This window comes from Podarcis muralis, chromosome 11 (assembly GCF_964188315.1).
Source record: "Podarcis muralis chromosome 11, rPodMur119.hap1.1, whole genome shotgun sequence".
Taxonomy (NCBI): domain Eukaryota; kingdom Metazoa; phylum Chordata; class Lepidosauria; order Squamata; family Lacertidae; genus Podarcis; species Podarcis muralis.
The window spans coordinates 17,473,447-17,497,933 of NC_135665.1; the positions used below are offsets into that span (position 1 = coordinate 17,473,447).

Below are 24,487 nucleotides of genomic sequence, written 5' to 3' on the forward strand. Positions count from 1 at the left end.
GTAACAATTCTTATCTTTTCTCGTAGTGGAGCGCCCATTTCTTCTCAAACAATATTCTTCCCTGCAGACATTTCTCCCCACACCCCTCACCTGAAAGCATGCAGATAAAATGCAGATACTAGATCTAAAGTTGTAGATTTTTAGGATTTGCAGCTTACATTTACACATTCAGTTATCAAGTTTGTCAGTTATTATTTTATATCCATTATATTAAGACAATCTCCCAGGGTAATCATGAATATGCACGCTACTTTCTAATTGATACTACTTAGGGTCAGATTTGATGTGATGATACAGGCCATTTTGATTTCTCTTTTCTTTTTAAAGTAATGACTTTGGTGGGTTAGGACTATAACCTGAATCCCACATACTTCCTCAAGATATTGTTCGCCCCTGCATCTGTTTTTTGCTGCAAGTAACATCTTCATAGACAAATTACAGCTTCAGATGTTACTTGCTGTAACAAAACTTTTCATAGTTGAGTAACAGCTTCAGGTGGGTGATTTTTTCAGAGGGAAAGCAGTACAGTGGTCCCTTGGTTCCTGAATGGCTTAGTTGTCAAACAAATTGGCTCCTGAATGCCGCAAACCCAGAAGTAAGTGTTCTGGTTTGTGAACGTTTTTCGGAAGCCGAACGTCTGACGCGGCTTACACAGCTTCTGATTGAGTGCAGGAAGCTCCTGCAGCCAATTGGAAACCACGCCTCGGTTTTCGATTGGTTTTGGTAGTCAAACTGACTCCTGGAACGGATTAAGTTCGAGAACCAAGGTGCCACTGTACAAGGGGTGGGTGAACCCCTACCATGGAGCCCCGTTCAGAAGAGGAGGAAAATCCCAAACACGGGTTTCAAAGATGGTGGATTCATTGTTTAACTCTTACCTAGCCTCTTTCTCCACAAATGAGAAATACTTGTTTGGCAATTCAGTTTGGCCTTACATGTTGTTATTTATTGAGCACTTGTTTGTTGTACCTTAATTGCTTATTGAGTCTCCCTGCTCTCCCACAGATATTGATGAGTGTGTTGCACATCCTGGCGTCTGTGGTCCTGGGACATGCTACAACACCTTGGGGAACTACACATGCATTTGCCCTCCAGAATACATGCAGGTGAATGGAGGCCACAACTGTATGGGTATGTTACCTTTTATATTTCCACTTCCTACCATGATATTGAGAAGAATTTGAAGACCAGATGAGTTCCTAAAATTTAGGCCCAGTTTACACTGAACAGCTGTTCCTATGCAGCTTCCTCAGTAGCACATAGGATCTAGAATCCAGGCTCACAGCTGGACAGCATTCATGTGAAGCCTCCATTGGTGTTGGAATGGCTCGGAGGAATATCTGGCTTGGTCAAAGTCAGTTAAACTAATATTTGTGGAAATGTGCATGTTTATTGAAATCATAGCTGTCAACCTTCCCTATTTTTGTGGGAAATTCCCTTATTCCAGCACCGTTTCCCACTGCTTCCCGCTGCTATCCCAGATTGTTAGATACAGTGGTGCCTCGCAAGACGAAATTAATTCGTTCCGCAAGTCTCTTCGTCTTGCGAGTTTTTCGTCTTGCGATGCACGGTTTCCCATAGGAATGCATTGAAAATCAATTAATGCGTTCCTAGGGAAACCGCCTTCAGACCAGGTCCGGGGACAGTCTGTCCCCCGACCTCTTCTGAAGGCTGGGGGGGGCGAAAGTCTTTGCTCCCCCCGCCTGCATTCAAAAGCGCTGCGTTTCTCCGCTCTCCCGGGAAGGCAGGCAGGGGGGAGCAAAGACTTTTGCCCCCCGCAGGCCTTCAGAAGAGGTCCGAAAGAAACGCGCTGCGTTTCTCCGCTCTCCCGGGAAGGCAGGCAGGGGGGAGCAAAGACTTTTGCCCCCCGCAGGCCTTCAGAAGAGGTCCAGGACCTCTTCTGAAGGCTGGCGGGGGGGGCGAAAGTCTTTGCTCCCCCCTGCCTTCAAAAGCTGTCCGCCCAGGCTTCGGGGACCTCTCCGCAAGCAGCGGCAGCACTGCCGCTGCTTGCGTAGAGATGCCGGCATGCCGAAGCCTGCGCGCGCCGAGATCAGCGCGCCCAGGCTTCGCGGCCCCGCCGCCCGGCATCGGGGCATGGTCCCGATGGCGGGCGGCGGGGGGAGGCGTTCCCGCCCGCCCCCGGCATCGGGGCATGGTCCCGATGGCGGGCGGCGGGGGGGGGGGGGCGTTCCCGCCCCACCGCCCGGCATCGGGGCATGGTCCCGATGGCGGGCGGCGGGGGGAGGCATTCCCGCCCCACCGCCCGGCATCGGGGCATGGTCCCGATGGCGGGCGGCGGGGGGAGGCGTTCCCGCCCGCCCCCGGCATCGGGGCATGGTCCTGATGGCGGGCGGCGGGGGAAGGCGTTCCCGCCAGCCGCCCGGCATCGGGGCATGGTCCGGGGCTTTTAAATTGCCCCGGAACAGCGGAGAAGTCCCCCGCTGTCCTGGGGCTTTTTAAAATGCTGGCGGGCGACAGCGGAGGCTTCGCTCCCGCACGCCAGCATTTTAAGATCGCCCCAGACAGCGGAGAAGTCCCCCGCTGTCCCGGGGCTTTTTAAAATGCTGGCGGGCGACAGCAGAGGCGCTTCCCCGCTGTCCCGGAGATTTCCCTATGGGCTTTCGTCTTGCGAAGCAAGCCCATAGGGAACTTCGTCTTGCGAAGCGCCTCCAAAACAGAAAACCCTTTCGTCTAGCGGGTTTTCCGTCTTGCGAGGCGTTCGTCTTGCGGGGTACCACTGTATCCCGTAGACTGTCCCCGGGACAGGTGAGGCTGCTGATCCCTTATTTTCAAATCTTAAAGTTGACAGCTATGATTGAAATAGCTTAAGTCATAGCTTGAGGCTGCATTCCTACATCTGGCCAGAAGATGGCTGTGGGGTTTCTGAATGTGTTTAGGTGCCACTTTACTTGTGGTGAGGAGGTCAGAAAGTAGGATAGCATCTATGCCTCTGGTAAAGCCTCTGGTTCACCAGTAGACAGTTCTGTGGGTACAGATGTATCCCCAGTGGGGTTCTGGTGGTGGGTGGGTGCTTTGCAGAGCTTGGGATCCACAGGATCTAAAGCCCATGACATGTGCTCAAAAAAGGCCAAGAACTATGCTGATTCTAGAGCTTGCATAGTTAATTTCCCTTTCATTGATTTCAATGGGAGATAAATAGGGAGAAAGACAAGAGGGGCGAAAAAGGCCTCCCCACATATCCTGCCCTAGATATATCAAGCTGTCGGGACAAGGGGTGGTAGGTCTGCCGCAGATTCTCCCCACCCCCCCAATTCCATAGAACATCTGTGTAAGTTACTTTTAGTGTGTACTAAATATGCTTTCTGGATCTTATAACTCAATCCTGATTATATCTACTTCAGCTAAGCTTGCTTATAATGGCTGCTCACCCAGTCCCAGGGTAGAGGTGGTTGCAGTCAGTCTCAGCCGCCTCTTGACTCCCGGGGGTGGGTGGGTTGAAAATGCTTCCTTATGGCAACCAGCTAAAAATCAACCAATTCCCCCATCGTGGTTGGGAAGATCTAGCATCTGCCCCAATCCTCTTGAATAAAACACAGAGAATAGATCCAGCTGGAGTTATTCTGTGTTCCGAAACAGCAAAGTCAGCTGAAACAGGTATCTACTAGATGTATAGGAAAATAGAAAGCCAGTGCTCAAGATCCAATTCTTATATGTTTAATACTTTAAAATGCCCATTTAAAAGCATGAGATTTCTACATGTACAGATATGAGAAAGAGCTTTTGCTATAGAAGCTACAATGGAACGTCTTGCGACAATGAACTCCCTTTCAACGTGACCAAGAGGATGTGTTGCTGCACCTATAATGTTGGGAAAGCCTGGAACAAACCTTGTGAACCATGTCCAACTCCAGGAACAGGTAAAAACTAGACTTAACAGGGGATGTTGTAAAGACTCTTGAGCCCAAGTTAATATTAAGATATATGCACCCCTTTCTGGACAGATTCCTAGAGAGCCAATACAGTAATATATTACTCAATTATTTCCTTGGCAGTCAATTTAAGCAAATGCAATGTTCAGGAGCTGTTATACCTCCCAACAACCTAGTGAATAAATGTAGGTATCAGGGATATTAAAAATATTAGTTTCATTTGTTTCAGTTTCCTGGCTTTTTTCCCATTTAGCTGAAAGTGCATGTGATAAACAGTTACCATAAACAGTTACCTGTATATTTCTTTCAGTGTTTTCTTAAAAGAAGTTTTCTTAAAAGAAAACACTGGAAGAAAGGTAGAGGCAACTGTTTTTTATCACATAGGATAAAACTTACGGAAACCCAATAATGGAGACATATTCTTCTATCTCTTTGATAACAATAGAGCATAAAGGAAAAGAAAGCAGTGTAGTATTCCTTTGATCAGTATGGAAAGAGGAAATAAGAACTGAAAAGAACATTTTTCCTTCCCCAGAAGTATTCTAAGCCAATGTCCTTCCTGTCACTAATCAAGATGGGAAGAGAGAAGAGCTCAAAGTCCATTATTTGTACAAATTACTAATCCTATATAATTCCACTGGGGGTTTTCCTTGTCTTTCAGTTTCTAAATTCTGTCAACATTAAAGCTAATACTTTGATTAAATAATGTATTTGTTTATGGCTGCATTGTGTGTGTGTGGGGGGGGGGGGAATCCTCTTATTCAATAAAATGGATTACTTTTTTTTTGTAAATGGATGGTTTGTCCAAGAGTTATTTTTATATTCAGCCTCCTTGATTCCACCCCACTTTCTTTCCTTTTAAGTTGAATTCAAGTCAATATGTGGAAATATTCCTGGCTTCACATTCGACATCCACACAGGCAAAGCTGTTGGTGAGTTTTAAAAGCTATGTTCAGATTAATGAATGCAGCATGAATCTGAAAACTAGAGGGGTTTTTTCCTCCCACCCCCTTTTTATTTATTTATAAGATGTGTGGAAAACTAACATGACAGGGAAGAAGTTTCAGCTTTTTATGTATAAAGTTCCCCTATATGGATTTTTCCTTTATACAAAAAGCATGGATTAAAATTAAAATTGAATTGCTATATTCAATTTGCTGTATTATATTTCTAGGTAAATTTTATTACCACTGTATTTTTCTTATTGCATGCATAAAGAAACTATGAGGAAAAGCAGGGCTTGCCATTGCATTTGACTAATAAATATTGAAATCTTTTTTAGATATTGATGAATGTAAAGAGATCCCAGGGATTTGTGCAAATGGTGTTTGCATTAACCAGATTGGCAGCTTCCGCTGCGAATGCCCAACAGGATTCAGCTACAATGATCTGCTCTTGGTCTGTGAAGGTGATGTAAATCGTATTGTCTATGGTTTATCCTCATGGCAAGAACCTTTTCAGCAATGGTCTCCGCTCCTACTTTACTGCAGCTCATAAGTGGGGGTTTTTTTGCAGGGAGGGAATACACCTAGAAATTACACCTGTCTCCAGGTCAGGCTCATGATCAAAGAGGAACTGATTGTACTGACTGAGTCCCACACAATGGCCTAACCTGGCTGTTTGGGCCAGCAGAGAGAAAGTGCAAGCTAACATACCATGCACATGTCTACTATGCAACTGTCTGTGATTTGCTCCAGTAAATTAGAGTCATGTGGATATCTCTTCAAAATAGATAATAATAATAATAATAATAATAATAATAATAATAATAATAATAAAAAAATATCCCACCCTCCCCAGCCAAAGCCAGGCTCAGAGTAGCTAACGACAGTAAAAATAGCACAGTTTACATAAAATCACAGTCAATTAATTGAAATACATTCTAAAATCAATTCATTCTAAAATCAATTCAAAATCAAATTAATGGCAACCATTGGGCTAGAGTTCTATGAGGATCACAGAAGGAGGGGGTCAGACTGTGCCTTGGCCAAAGGCCTGGTGGAACAGCTCTGTCTTGCAGGCCCTGCGAAAAGATGTCAAGTCCTGCAGGACCCTAGTCTCTTGTGACAGAGCGTTCCACCACGTCGGGGCCACGGCCGAAAAAGCCCTGGCTCCAGTTGAGGCCAGCCTAACCTCCCTGTGGCTCGGAATCTCCAAGATGTTTTTATTTGAAGATCGTAAGTTCCTCCGTGGGACATACCAGGAGAGGCGGTCCCGTAGGTACGATGGTCCTAGGCCGTATAGGGCCTTTAAAGGTTAAAACCAGCACCTTAAACCTGATCCTGTACTCCACTGGGAGCCAGTGCAGCTGGTATTAGAAAATTATAGAAAAATAGTGCCTAATGAAAAGGTGTAGAAGACGCTTGTCTTTGAAAAAATAAAGCTGCGCATCAGTTGATTCCTGACCTAGGTTTTGAAACTCTTATCAGTAATTCCGTAAAGTGTTTGAACATGATCATTAGTTGCCCTTTCTTCCATTAATATACAGTAAGTATTTCATAGAATCATAGAATCATAGAGTTGGAAGAGACCACAAGGGCCATCGAGTCCAACCCCCTGCCAAGCAGGAAACACCATCAGAGCACTCTTGACATATGGTTGTCAAGCCTCTGCTTAAAGACCTCCAAAGAAGGAGACTCCACCACACTCCTTGGCAGCAAATTCCACTGTCGAACAGCTCTTACTGTCAGGAAGTTCTTCCTAATGTTTAGGTGGAATCTTCTTTCTTGTAGTTTGGATCCATTGCTCCGTGTCCGCTTCTCTGGAGCAGCAGAGAACAACCTTTCTCCCTCCTCTATGTAACATCCTTTTATATATTTGAACATGGCTATCTCTCTTTAAATCCATGTATTGTCTGGTCTCACAGGATTGTATTTATCTTCCTGGCAGATTTCTTAGAGAAAGGGAGGCAGGAACATTATTCAAAGCATTTGCTCTGTGTGTACAATGTGCCACATTCCTGCTGTTTGTAGCAGAATAATTTGCGCTGATGAAAAATGCTCTGATGAAAAATGTTCTGGAGTGGTATGGTTGTGGGATACAGAGTGTGCTTGGGTTCCTCCTCTACTTTTTAGTTTCTGTCAGTCTTCTTCTACCTGTTTGGCAGGAATCCCATAAACAAAGGCATCTTCAATAATGTACTGGTCACTACTTCAGAGGGATGAACACAAAGATAAGGGATATAAGCACATTTAAGTTCCATTGATTTCAGTTGGTATGTTAAGATTGTGTTGAAAATTCTCTAATTGAAGTAAATGGGATTTGAAAGTGCTTTAACATTAGCTGAATTATGCCCATTGCAATGTAGAGCACAAAAAAGTATCTGAATTCCTCAAAGAGATGAAGGACACCTATACTGACATTTGACTAAGAATATCTTGCAGATATTGATGAATGCAGCAACGGTGACAATCTCTGTCAACGAAATGCAGATTGTATTAACAGCCCTGGCAGTTACCGCTGCGAATGTGCTGCAGGTTTCAAACTTTCACCCAATGGTGCCTGTGTTGGTAAGAAAGAACTTGTATTCACTATTTTGTCTAAGTCTTCTTTTATATGGATATTCCCTCTAGAATATTGGCAGTTTTCCTGTTCTGAATTTGCATTTATTTTTTTTTGCACACTTACAATTATGTTGCTTCCCTGACTTTCGTGTGATGTCTAGCAGTATCTGACTTTAACACGAACAGACAAATAGTAGGCTTTTTGTGCTACGGCTTTCTTTATGAAATGGACATTTTTAGTTCACCTTCAGTAATATATACCATGTGTTTTGTGTATTTTTGTTATAGATCGCAATGAATGCCAGGAAATTCCTAATGTATGTAGTCATGGCACGTGTGTGGATAAAGAGGGAACTTACCATTGCATCTGTCAAAATGGCTTTAAGGCATCCCATGACCAAACTATGTGTATGGGTATGTTATCCGTGTAAAAACGTGAATTAGAAGATCTAGAAACCTTAATTAATTGGCATTTTGGTGAGCGATGGTTGGGTTGATACTGTTATATTTATTTCAAACGAATATAAGTTATGTGTTGTCAGATAAATGCGGTGATTGCATTTATTATATCATTGCGAAACTTTGAAATATAAAAAGGGGAGGGGGGAAATAGCCAGTGTTTAAGGTTTCCTGAGATGATTCTACAAATAATAATTCCTTTGTATTAATGCCTTCTCTCTGCAGATGTTGATGAATGTGAAAGACATCCTTGTGGAAATGGAACGTGTAAAAACACAGTTGGCTCATATAATTGTCTATGTTATCCAGGATTTGAGCTTACACATAATAATGACTGTATGGGTAAGAGAATCAAAAGAAAACTACACTTTTTCATTTAGGAAGAGGGATGGTGCAAGAAGTTCAAATAAAAACATGAAAATTTCTGAATTTTAACAGATCTGTACTCTGTTGTGGAACTAATTTTGAAAAAAAGTATTATACTATTTCAGCTTCAAACACCTTTTTTGACCTTTCAAGTAGCTGCAGGAACCCCCAACTTGATCAGGACCACAACTTTGGGAAGAGAGAATTACATATGAGCCAGAAGTCATCTTTTCCATTGAAAATGAGGGTTTCAGAATGGTCAGCAGGGGATGAACTTTGAGAATTTGGGAGCAGGATTGTGCAATTTTCACTTGTAAGGGAAGGAGATCCCCAGGGAAAGAAGCGACAGCAGTGGCTTTTTTCCTTTCATTCATTCATTTAAAATGTACCGTATTTTTTGCCCTATAGGACGCACCGTCCCATAAGGCACACCTAGTTTTTTTTTGGGGGGGGGAATTTATTTCTCCCCCAGCTTCCCACGACCCCAGCCCCCAGAACAGGCAACTCTCCGCAAGCCGTGGGAGCCCAGCGCCGGGCTCCCGCGGCTTGCGGAGAGCTGCGCGAAGTCTGGGCGCGCTGAGCTCAGTGATGAACGCCTCGGAAGACGAACGCCTCAGAAGACGAAAAACTCGCTAGACGAAGGAGTTTTTTGTTTTCTTAGCCGCTTCGCAAGATGCATTTCCCTATGGGGTTGCTTCGCAAAATGAAGCTTGCCCCGCAAGCTCCGGGGATAGCGGGGAAGCGCAGCGCATCTTCCCCTCTGTCCCCGGACCCCTTTTGAACCAAGGGGCGGCAACGGGGAGAAGCGATTCTCCCCGCTGCCCCTTCCCTTGCTTTAAAACAGGTCCGGGGACAGAGGGGAAGGCGCGCGCGCCTTCCCCTCTGTCCCCGGAGATTGCGGGGCAGGCAACGGGGAGAAGCAATCTTCTCCCCGCCGCCCCTTGCTTTAAACAGGTCCGGGGACAGAGGGGAAGGCACACACGCCTTCCCCTCTGTCCCCGGAGATTGCGGGGCAGGCAACGGGGAGAAGCAATCTTCTCCCCGCTGCCCCTTGCTTTAAAACAGGTCCGGGGACAGAGGGGAAGGCGCGTGGCGCTTCCCCTCTGTCCCCGGACGGTCTCCATAGGAACGCATTGATTGATTTTCAATGCATTCCTATGGGAAACCGTGCTTCGCAAGACGAAAAACTCGCAAGAAGAAAAAACTTGTGGAACGAATTAATTTCGTCTTGCGAGGCACCACTGTACTTTAAATTTTAAATTTAAGTTACAAAATTGAAACCTTTAGAAAGTGATTAAAAATTAATAGGATTTTAAAAATCAAAAAAATTGTATTGGCTATTTAATATTTCTAAGAGCTACCTCCAAAATTCCATCTTGGAATCTCAACAGGATCATATTTTTTAAAAAATATTTTGTACATACATGTCTGCCTTATTGAGTTTTAGTTAGGATAGATTGGTCTTCTTGGAGTAAAATATAACAGAATAAACCAGACTTCAAACTGTAATATCAGTTACTTCAAGGAATTCTTTAAAAAGTTATTCAAATTAAAAGGTACCTGAAAAGCTAGTCGGGCTTTTCTTTCAAAAATGTGTTCCAAAGCAGAGTTGTAGCTTGCAATTATTGCATAATAGAATTAATGCTTTTTGTTGCCCTTGTTTTGTTAACCATTTTGTTGCTTTTTGTTAACCATTTAGATATTGATGAATGCAGTTCCTTCTTTGGGCAGGTGTGCAGAAATGGGAGGTGTTTCAATGAAATTGGTTCTTTCAAATGTTTATGTCATGAAGGTTATGAACTTACTCCAGATGGCAAGAACTGTATTGGTATGTATGAAAGCAACTACCTAGCGTAAATGTGCATTGATAGAAGAGCAATCGTATGCACACTTATCTGGGATTACATCCCATTGAATACAGTGTGACTTACTTTTGCATAAACATACAATTGTGCTGCTTTTTGAGGTATACGTTTGCACAATCATGTTACAGTGTCTTTCAGTCACATACATCCTAGTGTCTTTCAATTAAAAAACTAAATAAGTTAAAGAAGCACAAGAAAACACTTCCAGCAGGTATTTATGGATAGCTGTGAACTGCAGCTGAAACACAATTCTATACCAGACAAGTAAGACAGAGCATCTCCCTCTTCTCAGGAAATCTCTGTTCTTCTACCAATTTTGGTTGATACATTGGCCTTATGTGGCTCTTGTATGCTAAACTGAACAGTAGAAGTTACAGATAGGTAGCCGTGTTGGTCTGCCATAGTCAAAACAAAAAAATTTTTTGGATTCTTATCTCATTATACATGACAAAGCCATTTTTCACCTTCTCACCCCTTGCTTTTTCCTGTAAGATCTATTGCAGTCGTTAAGAGTCGTCAACAGGCTCATCACAGCTATCTGCCAATCACCCATTCCCACCACCCTTCTGAGTAATACCCCTCCCCACCTTCTCACTATATAGAAGGATCTGGCAACTTCTGTTTCAGTGTATCTGAAGAAGTGTGCATGCACACGAAAGCTCATACCAAGAACTAACTTAGTTGGTCTGAACAGTAGAATTCATTGCAAAGGGGTGGGTAAGGAACTTTTTCCCATTAGCAAGAGCTAGGGGCGAGGAGTGCTATTGTTTCCATTTGGTATGTATTTTTGTGTTTTTATATTGTACACCGCTCTGTGATCTTTGGGTGAAGGGTGGTATATAAATTTTATTATTATTATCTATGTATAATAATAATAATAATAATAATAATAATAATAATAATAATAATAATTAATAGTAGTTATTTACAGATGGGAGCAGGGTTACTTAACACAACAAAGGACAGACAAAAGTGTGGGAAGGTAGATCAATGATCTTGATCTAGATTCTTCTCTCTTTTTGCATACTTAGACTGTAGGTAATCCTTCTAGAATCTCTAACATATTTTGTCTTTTTTTCTATTCTTTTAAGATATCAATGAGTGTGTGGTGCTTGCTGGCTCATGTTTCCCTGGTACATGTCAAAACTTGGAAGGATCTTTTAGATGCATTTGCCCACCAGGGTATGAAGTAAAAAGCGAAAGCTGCATTGGTAATGTTGCATTTTATTTTATTTTGAACTTCAATACTAACACAGTAAAGAACGTGTATTTTGGATGTGGTAGAAATAACATGCAAAGATTGTGTCACTCATTTACAAATGTAGCGACTTTTAAGATATGGCATTCTTGTGCTTGTGACAAGAAACAAACTCAAAGTCGTGGCATTTCATTAACAGAAATCGGGGGGGGGGGGAATATGCTGGTTTGTGATTCGTAAAATCTTTGCTTAACAAACAAACAAATCCACACACCACCACCCCCTGGCGAGTACATAGAGAAAAATTTGTCTGAAAATATAGGCTGTATTCAGACAGCATTTTATTCTATTTCCCTAAAGTTTCCTTACCGGATAACTTTCTCATTTTATGTGATCTTTCACTTGAGGTAAATTCCAGTTCTGGAAACCTAGTGGAATTTAGTAGAAGCCATTTCTGTGTTAATTGCTTTCAGGAAAAAAATCCACTTAACCTAGAAAACCACAGGAGCATTTGTGATGTAATTTCCCCACAGTTTTCACGGATCATGCCACTACAGCTCATGTCACCAAATTTGGAGTAGTATTCTAGTATACAGTACCTTCCCACCATTTTCATGTGTGAATCATGAGGGAACAGAATCACTCATGGCGACACGCCTGGTCACATCTACGGTTGTGCTACACCGTGTCCACTGGTGGGAATGAAATTTAGCACGCCCTGGCAATATAGCAATCAAAAAGCCGCAATTCCAACAACACAGCAGATTATACAGTGGAAAAGGAATGTTAGAAACTGGGACAAGAAGCGCTTGCATTATAACCAGAAAAAATAATTCAATAATATCCACATCAGACCCAGACTCAGAAATATAGCAAATGGTTTCTGTTTTAAGCCTTAACGCTCATAGTTACGTGCAACTAAATTCCACACCAAATGCACACCTAGTGTGTAAGGGTAATTGAGTTATTTGCATAGCGCTTTGATGTTTATTTCAACATCTAAGGAATTTTTGTTTTGGTACAAAATAATATACCGATGCTTTTAGAAAGTTAGATGCTTTAGATTTTCATTATATGGAGAAAAAACGTAACACACAGCTATCAAATGAGAAAGCGGATCCATGCAAATCACAATGTGTTTCATCAAACTAAGAAACAAAGATATTGGTACCAGACAGCCAATCCTAAATATCTTCAAGTTAACCATACAGAAGTAAATCCTCATGTCTTCTCTGTGCCAAACTAACTGATGTTAGTGGAATTTTTGCCCAGATAAAGATGGAAGGAAAACTTTATGTGTGCTTTCAGTAGTCTTCATAAATCAAGGAACAAAATCTTGCTTAAATATGCTGGACTTTTATCTTGAGCAATACATATTTTTTTGAGATTTTAACTTTTGTAACACAGTGCATTTATTAATTTGTTTTCTTGCCAGTTTTTAAATATTTTTAGCAGCTATTGCTAGCAATATTAACTGTTTTTCTTGAGAGTAATCCAAGTCATATTTTCTTTGAAACCTTTCAAAGCATAGCATTTTGGGGCTGCAGTGAATATCATGTGCAAGACACCAGATGCATTAGCACACAACACTAAGAGAAAGAATGTCTTAGTGCAAATGTGTGGGCTTTTGGCAAGGAGATGGCAAACACTGTGTTTCTTCTCAGTCCTCTTAGCATGGCATGATGCGGCAGCTAAGTCAAAGTCAGGCTTAGTGTGTTTTCTGAATTTGGACTTGTAGTTAAGCACTCTCTTTCCATTAAGCATGAGTTATAGCCAAGGTTGATTCTTGGTTGCAGCTCATGGTTAAGGAAGAGAGGATGCAAACAGCCCCCAACTATAATGGAACAGGAATAGACAAACCCCTGCCCCACCCCTCAAATATTTGTTTCACAAGTTCTCATACTCACTTTTTTATGAGCAATTTCTTTTTGCCTTTCCCCAAATTGTTGAGGGAGGGGATGACCAAATATACTGGCACAGCCTTAGAGTAGACTTTATAAAGCAATTGCTGTTTTAAAACAGGACGAACTGGTTTGCTCATTTAAAAATCAATTCTGCCTAATGCACTATTTCCCATCAGCTCTCTGGAAAATACACAAGATGAATACTATTTTGGATTGATGTTGTAATCATATTTTCGTTTCAACCGTCTTTAAAATTTTATTTATTTACAATCAATTTGTGTATAAATTGTATGAACTAAATAAATAAATGATTTTTCAGACATTGATGAATGCAACGAGGATCCCAACATCTGTCTCTTTGGATCCTGCACTAATACGCCAGGAGGATTCCAGTGCATCTGTCCTACAGGCTTTGTGATATCTGATAATGGCAGGAGATGTTTTGGTAAGCACAGTGGTTGCAGCAGGCCGTTAACATTCAGCTCAAATATTCAGAAAGGAGGGCCATTCAGTAAACAATCATTTGGCTAAGTTGGGCCGTTTCACGTTTATTTATTTAAAGGAGTTCTACCTCACCTTTACACTTAAAAAAATTATTGGGATGGCTAATGTAATAAAAATAAAATGCAATCATTAACAAAGATGAAAGTGCAATGCTTGAAATTTAAAACACAACAGAAAGACAAACTTTGGCTAGACCAGTTGCTGTGGGCCCAGTTGCAGCAATAAAAGCAATACAAATACAATTAAAAAAACAGTATGAATATTTAATGTAATGGATGTTCCATCTACATCTTCAATCACAAATCCATGCTAAGCCCAGACCAGGCAAAAATGGATTTGAAGGCTTGCCTTGCCTAACATCAGTGCTTTTTTTCCCCCTAGAAAAGAGGTACAGGAACTCTCCCATTTTTTCCCAGACAACCCTAAGTTGTTGAACTTTTTTTAGGGAGCAAATTGCCCAATTCATCCAAATGGACAAGAGCCCTATGACTTTTAAACAGCCACCTGCAATATTAGACTGAGATTAATTCAACAACAAACAAAATACTACACTGAGCCTACTGGAGGCCATGCTTTAAATGTCTTGAGTTTTCCCCACATGGATGAAAGCTGGCTGTACAAAAATCCACAGGCTGACTTAGCACACGTGTGGGATTGTTCAATTGTCAAATAATTCTTGAAGGAGATACAGATGACGTTAAAAGACGTTATGGGGTAGATGGATGGAGAGGGATTGAAGGATGATGTGGGGTGGGTGGAGAAGAAACTGAACTACGCCATTTTTGGATACAAATATTTTCACTACAAAAGTAATTTTTCAGGGGTGGGTGGCACTGAAATGTTCTCCATCAACTCCTGCTCAGAGGTTTCCACACGCCTAGTATAAGCAGACTGAAAGGGCTTCTGTGCGTGGAAAAGGCATTTTCAAAATAATAACGCCTTTTTCAAAATAATAATTTTCAAAATAATAACGCCTCCTGCTGATACAGGTTCAGGCCGGAATTTCCACGCAAGTGAGAAGTGAAACCATTCCTTTGATTTTGATTAACTTACCCAGCTACCCAGTGTCTAAAGTAATTCTGTGGCATTTGGTTTCCCCCCCAGATACGCGACAAAGCTTCTGCTTCACTAACTTTGAGAATGGCAAGTGCTCTGTGCCGAAAGCATTTAACACCACCAAGGCAAAGTGCTGCTGCAGCAAGATGCCAGGAGAAGGATGGGGTGATCCCTGTGAACTTTGTCCTAAGGAAGAAAAAGGTAAAGAAAAAACATGTGCTGGCTTTAGGCCTGTGCAATAAATCACTATGCATTTGAATAACAGTATTGGAAATTACATTGTGATAAGTGTTGCAACAAGGCAATACACAGGTGAACAAAAGGTGGAGACTTAATGGCTTCCCAGGTGGTGGTACAGGTGGTACACCTTAGAGGTAAGGTAAAGGGACCCCTCTGACCATTAGGTCCTGTTGTGGCCGACTCTGGAGTTGCGGCGCTCATCTCACTTTATTGGCCGAGGAAGCCGGCATACAGCTTCCGGGTCATGTGGCCAGCATGACTAAGCCGCTTCTGGCGAACCAGAGCAGCGCACGGAAATGCCGTTTACCTTCCCGCCAGAGCGGTACCTATTTATCTACTTGGACTTTGACGTGCTTTTGAACTGCTAGGTTGGCAGGAGCAGGGACCGAGCAACGGGTGCTCACCCCGTCACGGGGATTCGAACCACAGACCTTCTGATCGGCAAGTCCAAGGCTCTGTGGTTTAGCCCATAGCGCCACCCTTGTACCTACCTTAGAGATACTTTGCAGATAATTTGCAGGCACCGAGACTCCTGCTTTGTTTGCTCTCTCCCTCCTCCCTCCTAACCTGTAAGAGATGAGAATAAGCCCTCACACAAACCAGTAAACTCAGTTCACCAGTATCTTTGCACCTAGAGCTCAGATAATTATGCAGAGCCTGCTAACAATCCAGGAGGGACCACCCCCATGGCTAGACAAAGTTCCCAGGAAAGTAGAAGCAAGTTTAGTTGAACTCAGAGGGGCTTATGCATGCACAGATTCCACTTAGACCTCTGAGTGGCGAAGCAGATGCAACTCGACTAGTAAATCACTCAAACTACTCTTAAATTAGTTGAAAACATATTAAATATGTTATATGGAAGTTTATTTAATATTTTTATTAAATCTACTACTTCCTTTCATTTTAAGGCCCTCCACCACTGTGGGGAGGCATGGCAAGGCCCTCTGCTGCTGCAGGGAAGTGAAGCACTCCCTCCGCCACTGCAGGGAGGTTTGGCAGGACCCTCTGCCGCTGCAGATATATATTGAGATACTGTGATGTTTAGCTGGTGATATATCGTGATGTTGAAAACCAGGTATTGCCCAGCCCTAGTTGGCTTTCAAGAGGCAGTGGTAAAAAAACGACTGGCATATAGAGCCTCTACTTGTCCAACCAGATCCTTGATCCCATTTCCGATAGTTCAGTGGAGCTACTCTAAGTAAGTGGTTTCAGGAATCACTAATAATAATAATAATAATAATAATAATAATTTATTATTTATACCCTGCCCATCTGGCTGGGTTTCCCCAGCCAGTCTGGGCAGCTGCCAACCGAATATTAAAAACACAATACAGCATTAAACATTAAAAACTTCCCTAAACAGGGCTGCCTTCAGATGTCTTTCCAAAGTAAGATAGTTGCTCATTGCCTTGACATCTGATGGGAGGACAGGGCAGGCGCCACTACTGAGAATGCCCTCTACCTTCTCTATTGACTAACTGTGGATTGCTATACAAGGAATGGATCTTTGGGGCAAGGGAGGAGATGTGCTTTAAATGTATGGTGTATATGGAACCAATATCATCACTGGAAACTGGAGCTGGCTAAACATGTGCTAAAATCCAGTAAAGCAATCGGTGTCTTTGGGGTTTCGCTATTGGCTTATATTAAAAACTGAATATTGATTACAGCTACAGTTGCCGATTACTTTATGGATGTGGCACTTATTACGCAGTATTCGGATATGGAAGAAAAATGGTGGGGGGGGGGACTCCTTTTGTAGCACTTGTGAAAAGCATATATGTATATGTGTGTTCCTGTTATTGCTGTAATTGGCCATAGTCAGCTGTATAATCATTGCCATTTTTATTCCCTTTGTGGTGCTGCTGTTCCAAAAAACGTTCTCATGCAGTTGCCTTCCAGGATTTGTGTCCGTTTGGTCACGGGACTATACCTGGGATTGATGATACACGAGAAGGTATTGGCTTTACTTTGATATCACTTTAAAACTATTTAGTTCTTTAATGAATTATACTCCAGGATTCTCTGGCTTTTAGAAAGCAAGTTGTGTTGATTTTTCAGATACGAATAATATTCCTGATTAGGGGGAGACAACATAAATCTTACTCCAGAAGACATCCTTACTTTCTCTTACTGGTGAATGGTCACATGGCAGCACAAGTTAATATAGACCTAGGATAGTAGATGCAGCCCACAGGATTTATACTCTATGTACTAGCCAATATGGTAATTTCTATCCAGTTCTTTTGTTTAGAGCAGTGATGGCCAAACTTGGCCCTCCAGCTGTTTTGGGACTACAATTCCCATCATCCCTGACTGCTGGTCCTGTTAGCTAGGGATGATGGGAGTTGTAGTCCCAAAAGAGCTGGAGGGCCAAGTTTGGCCATCACTGGTTTAGAGCAACCAAAGTGGCTTATGACAAATTAAAATACTATCAAATAGAAATTCGAAACAATGCAGAACACCACAATACAGGCAACTCCAGGGGTTATGTTCCAAGGCACCACAGGTTTAAATGAAATTGCATATATTTGAAACACCGCTGAAAAAGCCTGCAAACATGCCATTCCGCCCCTGCCTCGTTCTGCCCCTTTTTGTCATGTTTTGTGATGTTTTGATGTTTGTGATGTACACTTATCGGACCCACCTGAAACGTTCGCTGCCTGTACTAAAAACAACAGTACTAAAACACCAAATGGGCAGCAGCTCAATTTTTTGTATGTCAAGTTTTTTCTTAAAAAGAAAAGAAAAGACCAAATCATTTGTTAAAAGCAACAAATCACAAAATATAAACCATTGGAAGTTTAAAACATTTTCAGCAACTGTCTACAGACAGGGAGAGAGGGTGTCTGGCAGATCTCCACTGGGAAAGTTTTCCATAACTTTGCTGCTATCACTGTGAACAAATTGTTAATCAGAGAAGCAAAGCAAATGTCCTTAATAATAATTCATTTATTTTCTCCACGTTTTTGGCATAAGAAATAATTATTTCCTTTTTATTCATTTATTCCTCTTTGGGAAGGTAAAGGGAATTCTATTACTATCCAATAAAATGTGTATCTGTTATACTAAAGGAATCCCGAGATGGAAAACAGAACTGTACAAATAATTTGATGTTACTTTCTTGTATTTAGATGTCAATGAATGCCTTGAGAGCCCAGGCATTTGTTCCAACGGTCACTGCATAAACACAGATGGATCCTTCCGTTGTGAATGCCCTTTGGGATACAAGCTAGATTACACCGGAGTGCGTTGTGTAGGTGTGTGCTGATTCAAAGCCATATGTAAAATCTGTTAATTTCATGCATTGTAATCTTTAAAACTTCATGAACTTGACCTGCATCCTAGTTTTCAAAAATTTGTTTTGCTTGTTACACCCTAGATACTGATGAATGTTCAATTGGTAATCCATGTGGAAATGGCACGTGTTCCAATGTTATTGGTAGCTTTGAATGTAATTGCCTTGACGGGTTTGAACCTGGGCCAATGATGAACTGCGAAGGTAAATTATAATTTGTTTTATCTTCTGACTACATTTGGACAACTAACCTGCTTTGAATCTTTTTTCTGATTTCCTTTACCGCCAAAGGGAAGTAAAAATAAGAAAGAGTGGCTTGTTTGTTTTTTTATTTTTGGAAGAAGATTTCTAAGGCCTGGATAACACTGATGTTGTTTCTATTTTGTTCAGACATAAATGAATGTGTACAAAACCCGTTGCTGTGTGCTTTTCGCTGCATAAACACATATGGTTTCTATGAATGCACCTGTCCAGTGGGCTATGAATTAAGAGAGGACCAAAAAATGTGTAAAGGTATGGATTTTTTTTTTTTTTTTAAATGATCTTTCATTGGAAAATGTTTTTTATTTCAAACTGTATCACCTACATTTTACTGAACACAGACAAGAAGAAAGCAGCCTTCAGTGCTTTGGCCACTTTGAATTGCTTCGCACCCCTTTGTGCCTTCATTGCCTTAATTTTGCTTGCCAGTTTTGTTGGGCTTACTTGCGCATCTAGTGGACAAAAGCAGGAATAGGTTTTTCAGGAAATAGGCTTGCCCCTCCTCAGTTTTTTTGCTCCTGCCTCCACAAAGCAGTCATGTTCCCTTTGGCCTCTCACTTCTTCATCCTGGTTTAGTGTTTCTCACTTCAATCTTGAGCGTTTCTCACTTCAATCTTTAACCTCTTAATCCTCGTCTTCTCTATCCTGTATACATGTATGTGGGTATTGTCAAATCTTTCTCCTCCTTCCCCACTGTGACTGATTTTGGAAGAGGGAGAAATGATAGCTGGTGGCGCTGTAGGTTAAACCACAGAGCCTAGGACTTGCCGATCAGGAGGTCGGCGGTTCGAATCCCTGCGACGGGGTGAGCTCCCGTTGCTCAGTCCCTGCTCCTGCCAACCTAGCAGTTCGAAAGCACATCAAAGTGCAAGTAGATAAATAGGTACCGCTCCGGCGGGAAGGTAGACGGTGTTTCCGTGCGCTGCTCTGGTTCACCAGAAGCGGCTTAGTCATGCTGGCCACATGACCCGGAAGCTGTACGCCGGCTCCCTTGGCCAATAAAGCAAGATGAGCGCCAAAACCCCAGAGTCGGTCACGACTGAACCTAATGGTCAGGGGTCCCTTTACCTTTACCAGGGCTTTTACGTCCAGAGATCTTTATTATTATTATTATTTCACTGGTTGGATGCAGCAGCGGATCACAACAGGGATTGGTAACAGCCAGGATGTCAGAAGCCACAATGTCCCAACCTAGCTATTCCACACTGGCAAGTGAAATAGTACTGTTATACCTACCTGAGGTCCTTGTCCAGTGTAGCATCACTGGGGCCACACCCTTCTATGGCCTGTGACACTGATTGCCACCTCTGGTTGCCCAACTGGACTTTATGTTGTTTGTTTGTTGTAGGAAGTAGGTTAACACTGTTCTGAGTTTCAGTTCTGGCCAGTTCATTCTCAGCGAATATGCAAAACTGAGGAGAGGCTAGCCTATTTCCTGAAAAACCTACTCCTTCTTTTGTCCACTAGAGGCACAAGTAATCCCAACTCAGTGATGCTACACTGGACATGCAAATCTACCTTTCAGGTAGGTACAAATGGTACTTCCTGCCTCTTTCCTGTTTGGGCAGTCATGAACATTTTCACCCTCATCCCTTAGGGATGATTTATCCTCAGCTGGAAACTCTTCGGCTCTTTTTGATTTTTCCTTGGTGATCAGTTTTAAAGGTGCTCTGCTACTTCTTTTCTTTTAAGCTCCCATCTATCTGGTTGCATCCTGGTTCAAGTGGAGTCAGTCCCTTTTGTACAGGCATGACTTGTTCCAAAAATTACCCTAAACTGTTCCCCAGTGCCTAACAAATTGAACCCCTCTTCCCAACATGACTGGCTCATCCACATTTTGAGACTCCTTGTTTCGTATGTCTAGCTGGCCCTGTGCATGGAATGGACATTTCAGAGAAAGCTACCCTTCCCCATCTGTGCAAGACAGTATACAGTGGTACCTCAGGTTACATACACTTCAGGTTACATACACTTCAGGTTACAGACTCTGCTAACCCAGAAATAGTGCTTCAGGTTAAGAACTTTGTTTCAGGATGAGAACAGAAATTGTGCTCCGGTGGCGCGGCAGCAGCAGGAGGCCCCATTAGCTAAAGTGGTGCTTCGGGTTAAGAACAGTTTCAGGTTAAGTACGGATCTCCAGAACGAATTAAGTACTTAACCTGAGGTACCACTGTACTCACTTAAGTCCCCTTATACTCTTTGCTGTTTACTTTGGGGTGCATACGTATAGGACTCTACTGACAGAATATTGTCCCCAGAACAAATAGTAGATTGATGTTCTAAGCATATACATTCCTTGGTTATTTTTTAAAGATCTTGATGAATGTGCAGAAGGTCTACACGACTGTGAATCAAGAGGTATGATGTGCAAAAATCTGATAGGAACTTTCATGTGCATCTGCCCTCCTGGAATGACCCGCAGACCAGATGGAGAAGGTTGCATGGGTAAGTAGTAAGATAGGGTGCTTCAAGAAAAAAACTTGAGCCTATTTAACTCAGTATTCCTGTATTACCTAGTGACTGTTATGAATAAAAGTTAATGTATATTATGACTTTTTCCGATCTATTGTTAGTGCACATAATAGACACAGTTTTGTATGCCGTGTTGCCTAACGTCCATATTTATTCAAGCAGTGTCCCTGATATTAGGATTTTTTTGTATGCTCCTTTCACTCACCTGTGGATTTGATGCACACTTCTAACGTGTGCTCATTTTTTGGTTGGAAAGCTTCATCACAAAATTGGGAGAAGTGTGAATTTTGAAGGACAGTTGCATTTCAGTCTGCATAATGCTTTGGGAAGTACGAATTATGTAGGCTTCCATTAAATTGTGAACTGAACTGAATTTCTCCCCGTCCCTAATATATGCTGAGCGTAAACTGGGAGTTTACAGGATTAATTCTGACGTTTCTTACTTCCTATCAGTTTTCTATGGGAACCCTCAGCACCATAGCACTGGATTATTACAGAGAGGAAATCAGGCTCCTAGATCTCAGACTTAATTTGGGACCGATAGTGTTGCTAGAAATATTATTGTCCTTCTGCAGCCTCAGTTAGCATTTAGGAAGGGGAAACCCAACTGAGTGATCTTAAGTTGTTGATTGTATTGGTATCATTTAACTTGCATTGTGATTCTGTATATATTTATTTTTGGTTTCTGTATTTGTGATAAAGATGAAAATGAATGCCGCACCAAGCCAGGTATCTGTGAAAATGGCCACTGTGTCAACATTATTGGAAGTTACAGGTGTGAATGCAATGATGGTTTCCAGTCAAGTTCATCTGGAACTGAATGCATTGGCAAGTAAACCTACAGTCCATTATTTTCTGTTCAAATGAAGGGAGTGTTTAAGAAATCTTTGCCAGTTTGGATATAAGTGGTAGTTGACTGAAACAAAATCTTTTGTATCTGTCTTATCTACAAGGAAGGGAAATTGCTAAAAAAAAACACACAAAAACAGATGGTTTGAGAGAAAACTAATTAAATTAGCTGGAGATACTATATCAAGTAGTAATTTAACACCTTTCATGCATGCAATGTTCCATTTTCAGGGTTGCCCTACTATCAAGCTATCCTGTCATATGTCGAGAGAGAGGTGTACTTTTGCAAGAGCTATACTGTATATATTGCTCAATTGTTCAGGATACAGACTGGATTTCCCCCATCAAATTGCTAAGAGTTAGTGCTCAGGACACAGATTAATATAGCATGCCCATAGTTTTCTGAGAGAATGATCTTTGATGGTGATAAAGCTATTAAATTTCATAATTAACATTTAGATTCCAACATATCTACCTTACACATTTTGCTTACGAATTTGGTAAATAAATGCCAATGTAATCTTACTGTGTATTAAAATCGTTACATGAATAAAATGCATAAAAACAAGGAAGGTAAACATCAGTTTACCTGCTGAGTAGTAACCTTATTGTTACTACTAAAAGTATATTTGGATTTTGGCTTACAGAACTTATGGACATGTATGTAGTATTAAAATGAAATAGTATTTTGTGAGTGGTATTTATAATTATGTACAGTGGTACCTCGCAAGACGAATGCCTCGCAAGACAAAAAACTCGCAAGACGAAAGGGTTTTTGGTTTTTTGAGTTGCTTCGCAAGACAAATTTCCCTATGGGCTTGCTTCGCAAGACAAAAACGTCTTGCAAGTTTGTTTCCTTTTTCTTAAAACCGTTAATCCTATGGGAAACTGTGCTTTGCAAGACGAAAAATTCGCAAGACGAAAAAACTCACAGAACGAATTCATTTCGTCTTGCGAGGCACCACTGTGTTGAAAAACCACATCAGGGTACAAAAAATGGACCAGTTTATAATTCTAATAAAATAGATTTGTTGGTTTTCAGGTAGTATTCTGGGATGAAGTATGATAATTTGGAAAAGGACTTGCTGGCTATTTGGATAAAATGGTTCCATAGAATATGATACCCTTTTCTTCCCAGGCATTTAACCTGGAAAAATTACAGTTGTGGCATATTTGTTGTTGTTATTACACTACCATCACAACAGAAGTCCTCATGTCAACTCTAGAAATATATGTAAATGTTGTATTAATGCAAATAAAAGCTGATTGTGCTAAAGAGCACCTAATAAATAGTTTAAACAAGGACGTGCACCTTGTTCTAATCCGTATGTTGCTACTTCACATTCACTTCACAGATAACCGTGAAGGTTTCTGCTTTGCTGAAGTCTTGCAGACAATGTGCCAGATGGCTTCTAGCAGCCGAAACCTTGTCACAAAATCAGAGTGCTGTTGTGATGGAGGCAGAGGCTGGGGCAATCAGTGCGAGGTTTGCCCACTTCCAGGAACAACCCAGTACAAGAAACTTTGCCCACATGGCCCCGGGTACACCACCGATGGACGAGGTACTGTTTTGATAGAAAAGTGGGATAAATGGGTCTTATGTGATTTTTCCTAATTTGCTGAACAGTATTTTATTCTGAAACAGGAGTAGATGGCTAACTGTAAAGTTAAAAATAACAGACAGAAAGCTTTCTGCAAACCAAAAATTCAATGATTTTGTGGTGTATGTTGACAGTGTTGTAAATTAAACACAACTGTGCAGCAGTTTCTCTCAATGGATATCCAGCTTCTTTTGTCCATGGGATGCAAACGGCAATCCCACTTTCGGACAATATGGCAAAGCAGACCATGGCTCCTTTCCTAGCAGATCAGGAGCAGTAGGAACGAGGGAGGAGTGGAGTGCCTGCGATTTCTGCAGTGTGCCCTGCTGGCATGCTACTCATAGTTTATTTTAACTATAAACCATGTGACATGCAAAATGGGCCACCTACCGTATACTACAGTGGTACCTCTGGTTGCGAACAGGATCTGTTCTGGAGACTTGTTCGCAACATGAAAAGCCCGCAACTTGAAGCACCGTACATGCGCAGGTGCGTGACGCAATTTGGCACTTCTGTGCATGCGCAAGCAGCGAAACCCGGAAGCAACCCTTTCCGGTCTTCCGGTTTGCTGCGAGACGCAACCTGAAAAAACGTATCATGAAGTAAACGTAACATGAGGTATGACTGTATTGTAGTTTTCAAATTTTATTCATTCCAACCAATTTATGCTCACTGATGCTGGGCAGATATGAATTCTGTTAAGTTAAATTGGTAAGTAGTTAGGCAAATGGTTTGGTATTTGTGTGACAAGCCTACAAATTCTACTTAACGCAATGAAGTAAATACTCAGAATTTGACAATAAGGTTGAAAGATAAATAATTTGTTTGAAAAATTGTGTAATACATTCTTAAGCAAATAAAGGTGCAGTTTTATGGTTTCTGAGGGGACATTCCAAGCATAATAGGATTTATCCTTCTAAGGGAGACAATTGGGGGGGGGGGGGAATCGGAGGTAAAATGGGCTGTTTCTTGGCATGAAATACTGTTTGTCCGGCCTCCTTTCCCCCTGCCAGTAGTGTGC

At 41.7% G+C, this 24,487-nt stretch overlaps 1 protein-coding gene and 1 long non-coding RNA gene across 2 annotated transcripts in view; one reads left to right on the forward strand and one right to left on the reverse strand.

Moving 5' to 3' along the window:
* Positions 1–24,487, forward strand: part of FBN2 (fibrillin 2) — a 149,320-nt gene that overhangs the window by 113,852 nt on the left and 10,981 nt on the right. Inside the window, exons 40-57 of the mRNA XM_028749285.2 lie at positions 1,006–1,131; positions 3,726–3,878; positions 4,754–4,822; positions 5,173–5,298; positions 7,274–7,399; positions 7,682–7,807; positions 8,078–8,194; positions 9,918–10,046; positions 11,175–11,294; positions 13,505–13,630; positions 14,794–14,946; positions 16,877–16,942; positions 18,120–18,245; positions 18,368–18,487; positions 18,674–18,796; positions 20,858–20,989; positions 21,719–21,844; positions 23,221–23,427. Coding sequence (XP_028605118.2) covers positions 1,006–1,131; positions 3,726–3,878; positions 4,754–4,822; positions 5,173–5,298; positions 7,274–7,399; positions 7,682–7,807; positions 8,078–8,194; positions 9,918–10,046; positions 11,175–11,294; positions 13,505–13,630; positions 14,794–14,946; positions 16,877–16,942; positions 18,120–18,245; positions 18,368–18,487; positions 18,674–18,796; positions 20,858–20,989; positions 21,719–21,844; positions 23,221–23,427 — 2,271 coding nt within the window. The remainder of the gene's footprint in view (positions 1–1,005; positions 1,132–3,725; positions 3,879–4,753; positions 4,823–5,172; positions 5,299–7,273; positions 7,400–7,681; positions 7,808–8,077; positions 8,195–9,917; positions 10,047–11,174; positions 11,295–13,504; positions 13,631–14,793; positions 14,947–16,876; positions 16,943–18,119; positions 18,246–18,367; positions 18,488–18,673; positions 18,797–20,857; positions 20,990–21,718; positions 21,845–23,220; positions 23,428–24,487) is intronic.
* Positions 14,066–14,817, reverse strand: LOC144329195 (uncharacterized). The gene is made up of 2 exons (XR_013394631.1): positions 14,743–14,817; positions 14,066–14,364 (listed from the first exon to the last, which is right to left on the reverse strand). It is a non-coding gene; the product is annotated as an uncharacterized LOC144329195 (long non-coding RNA).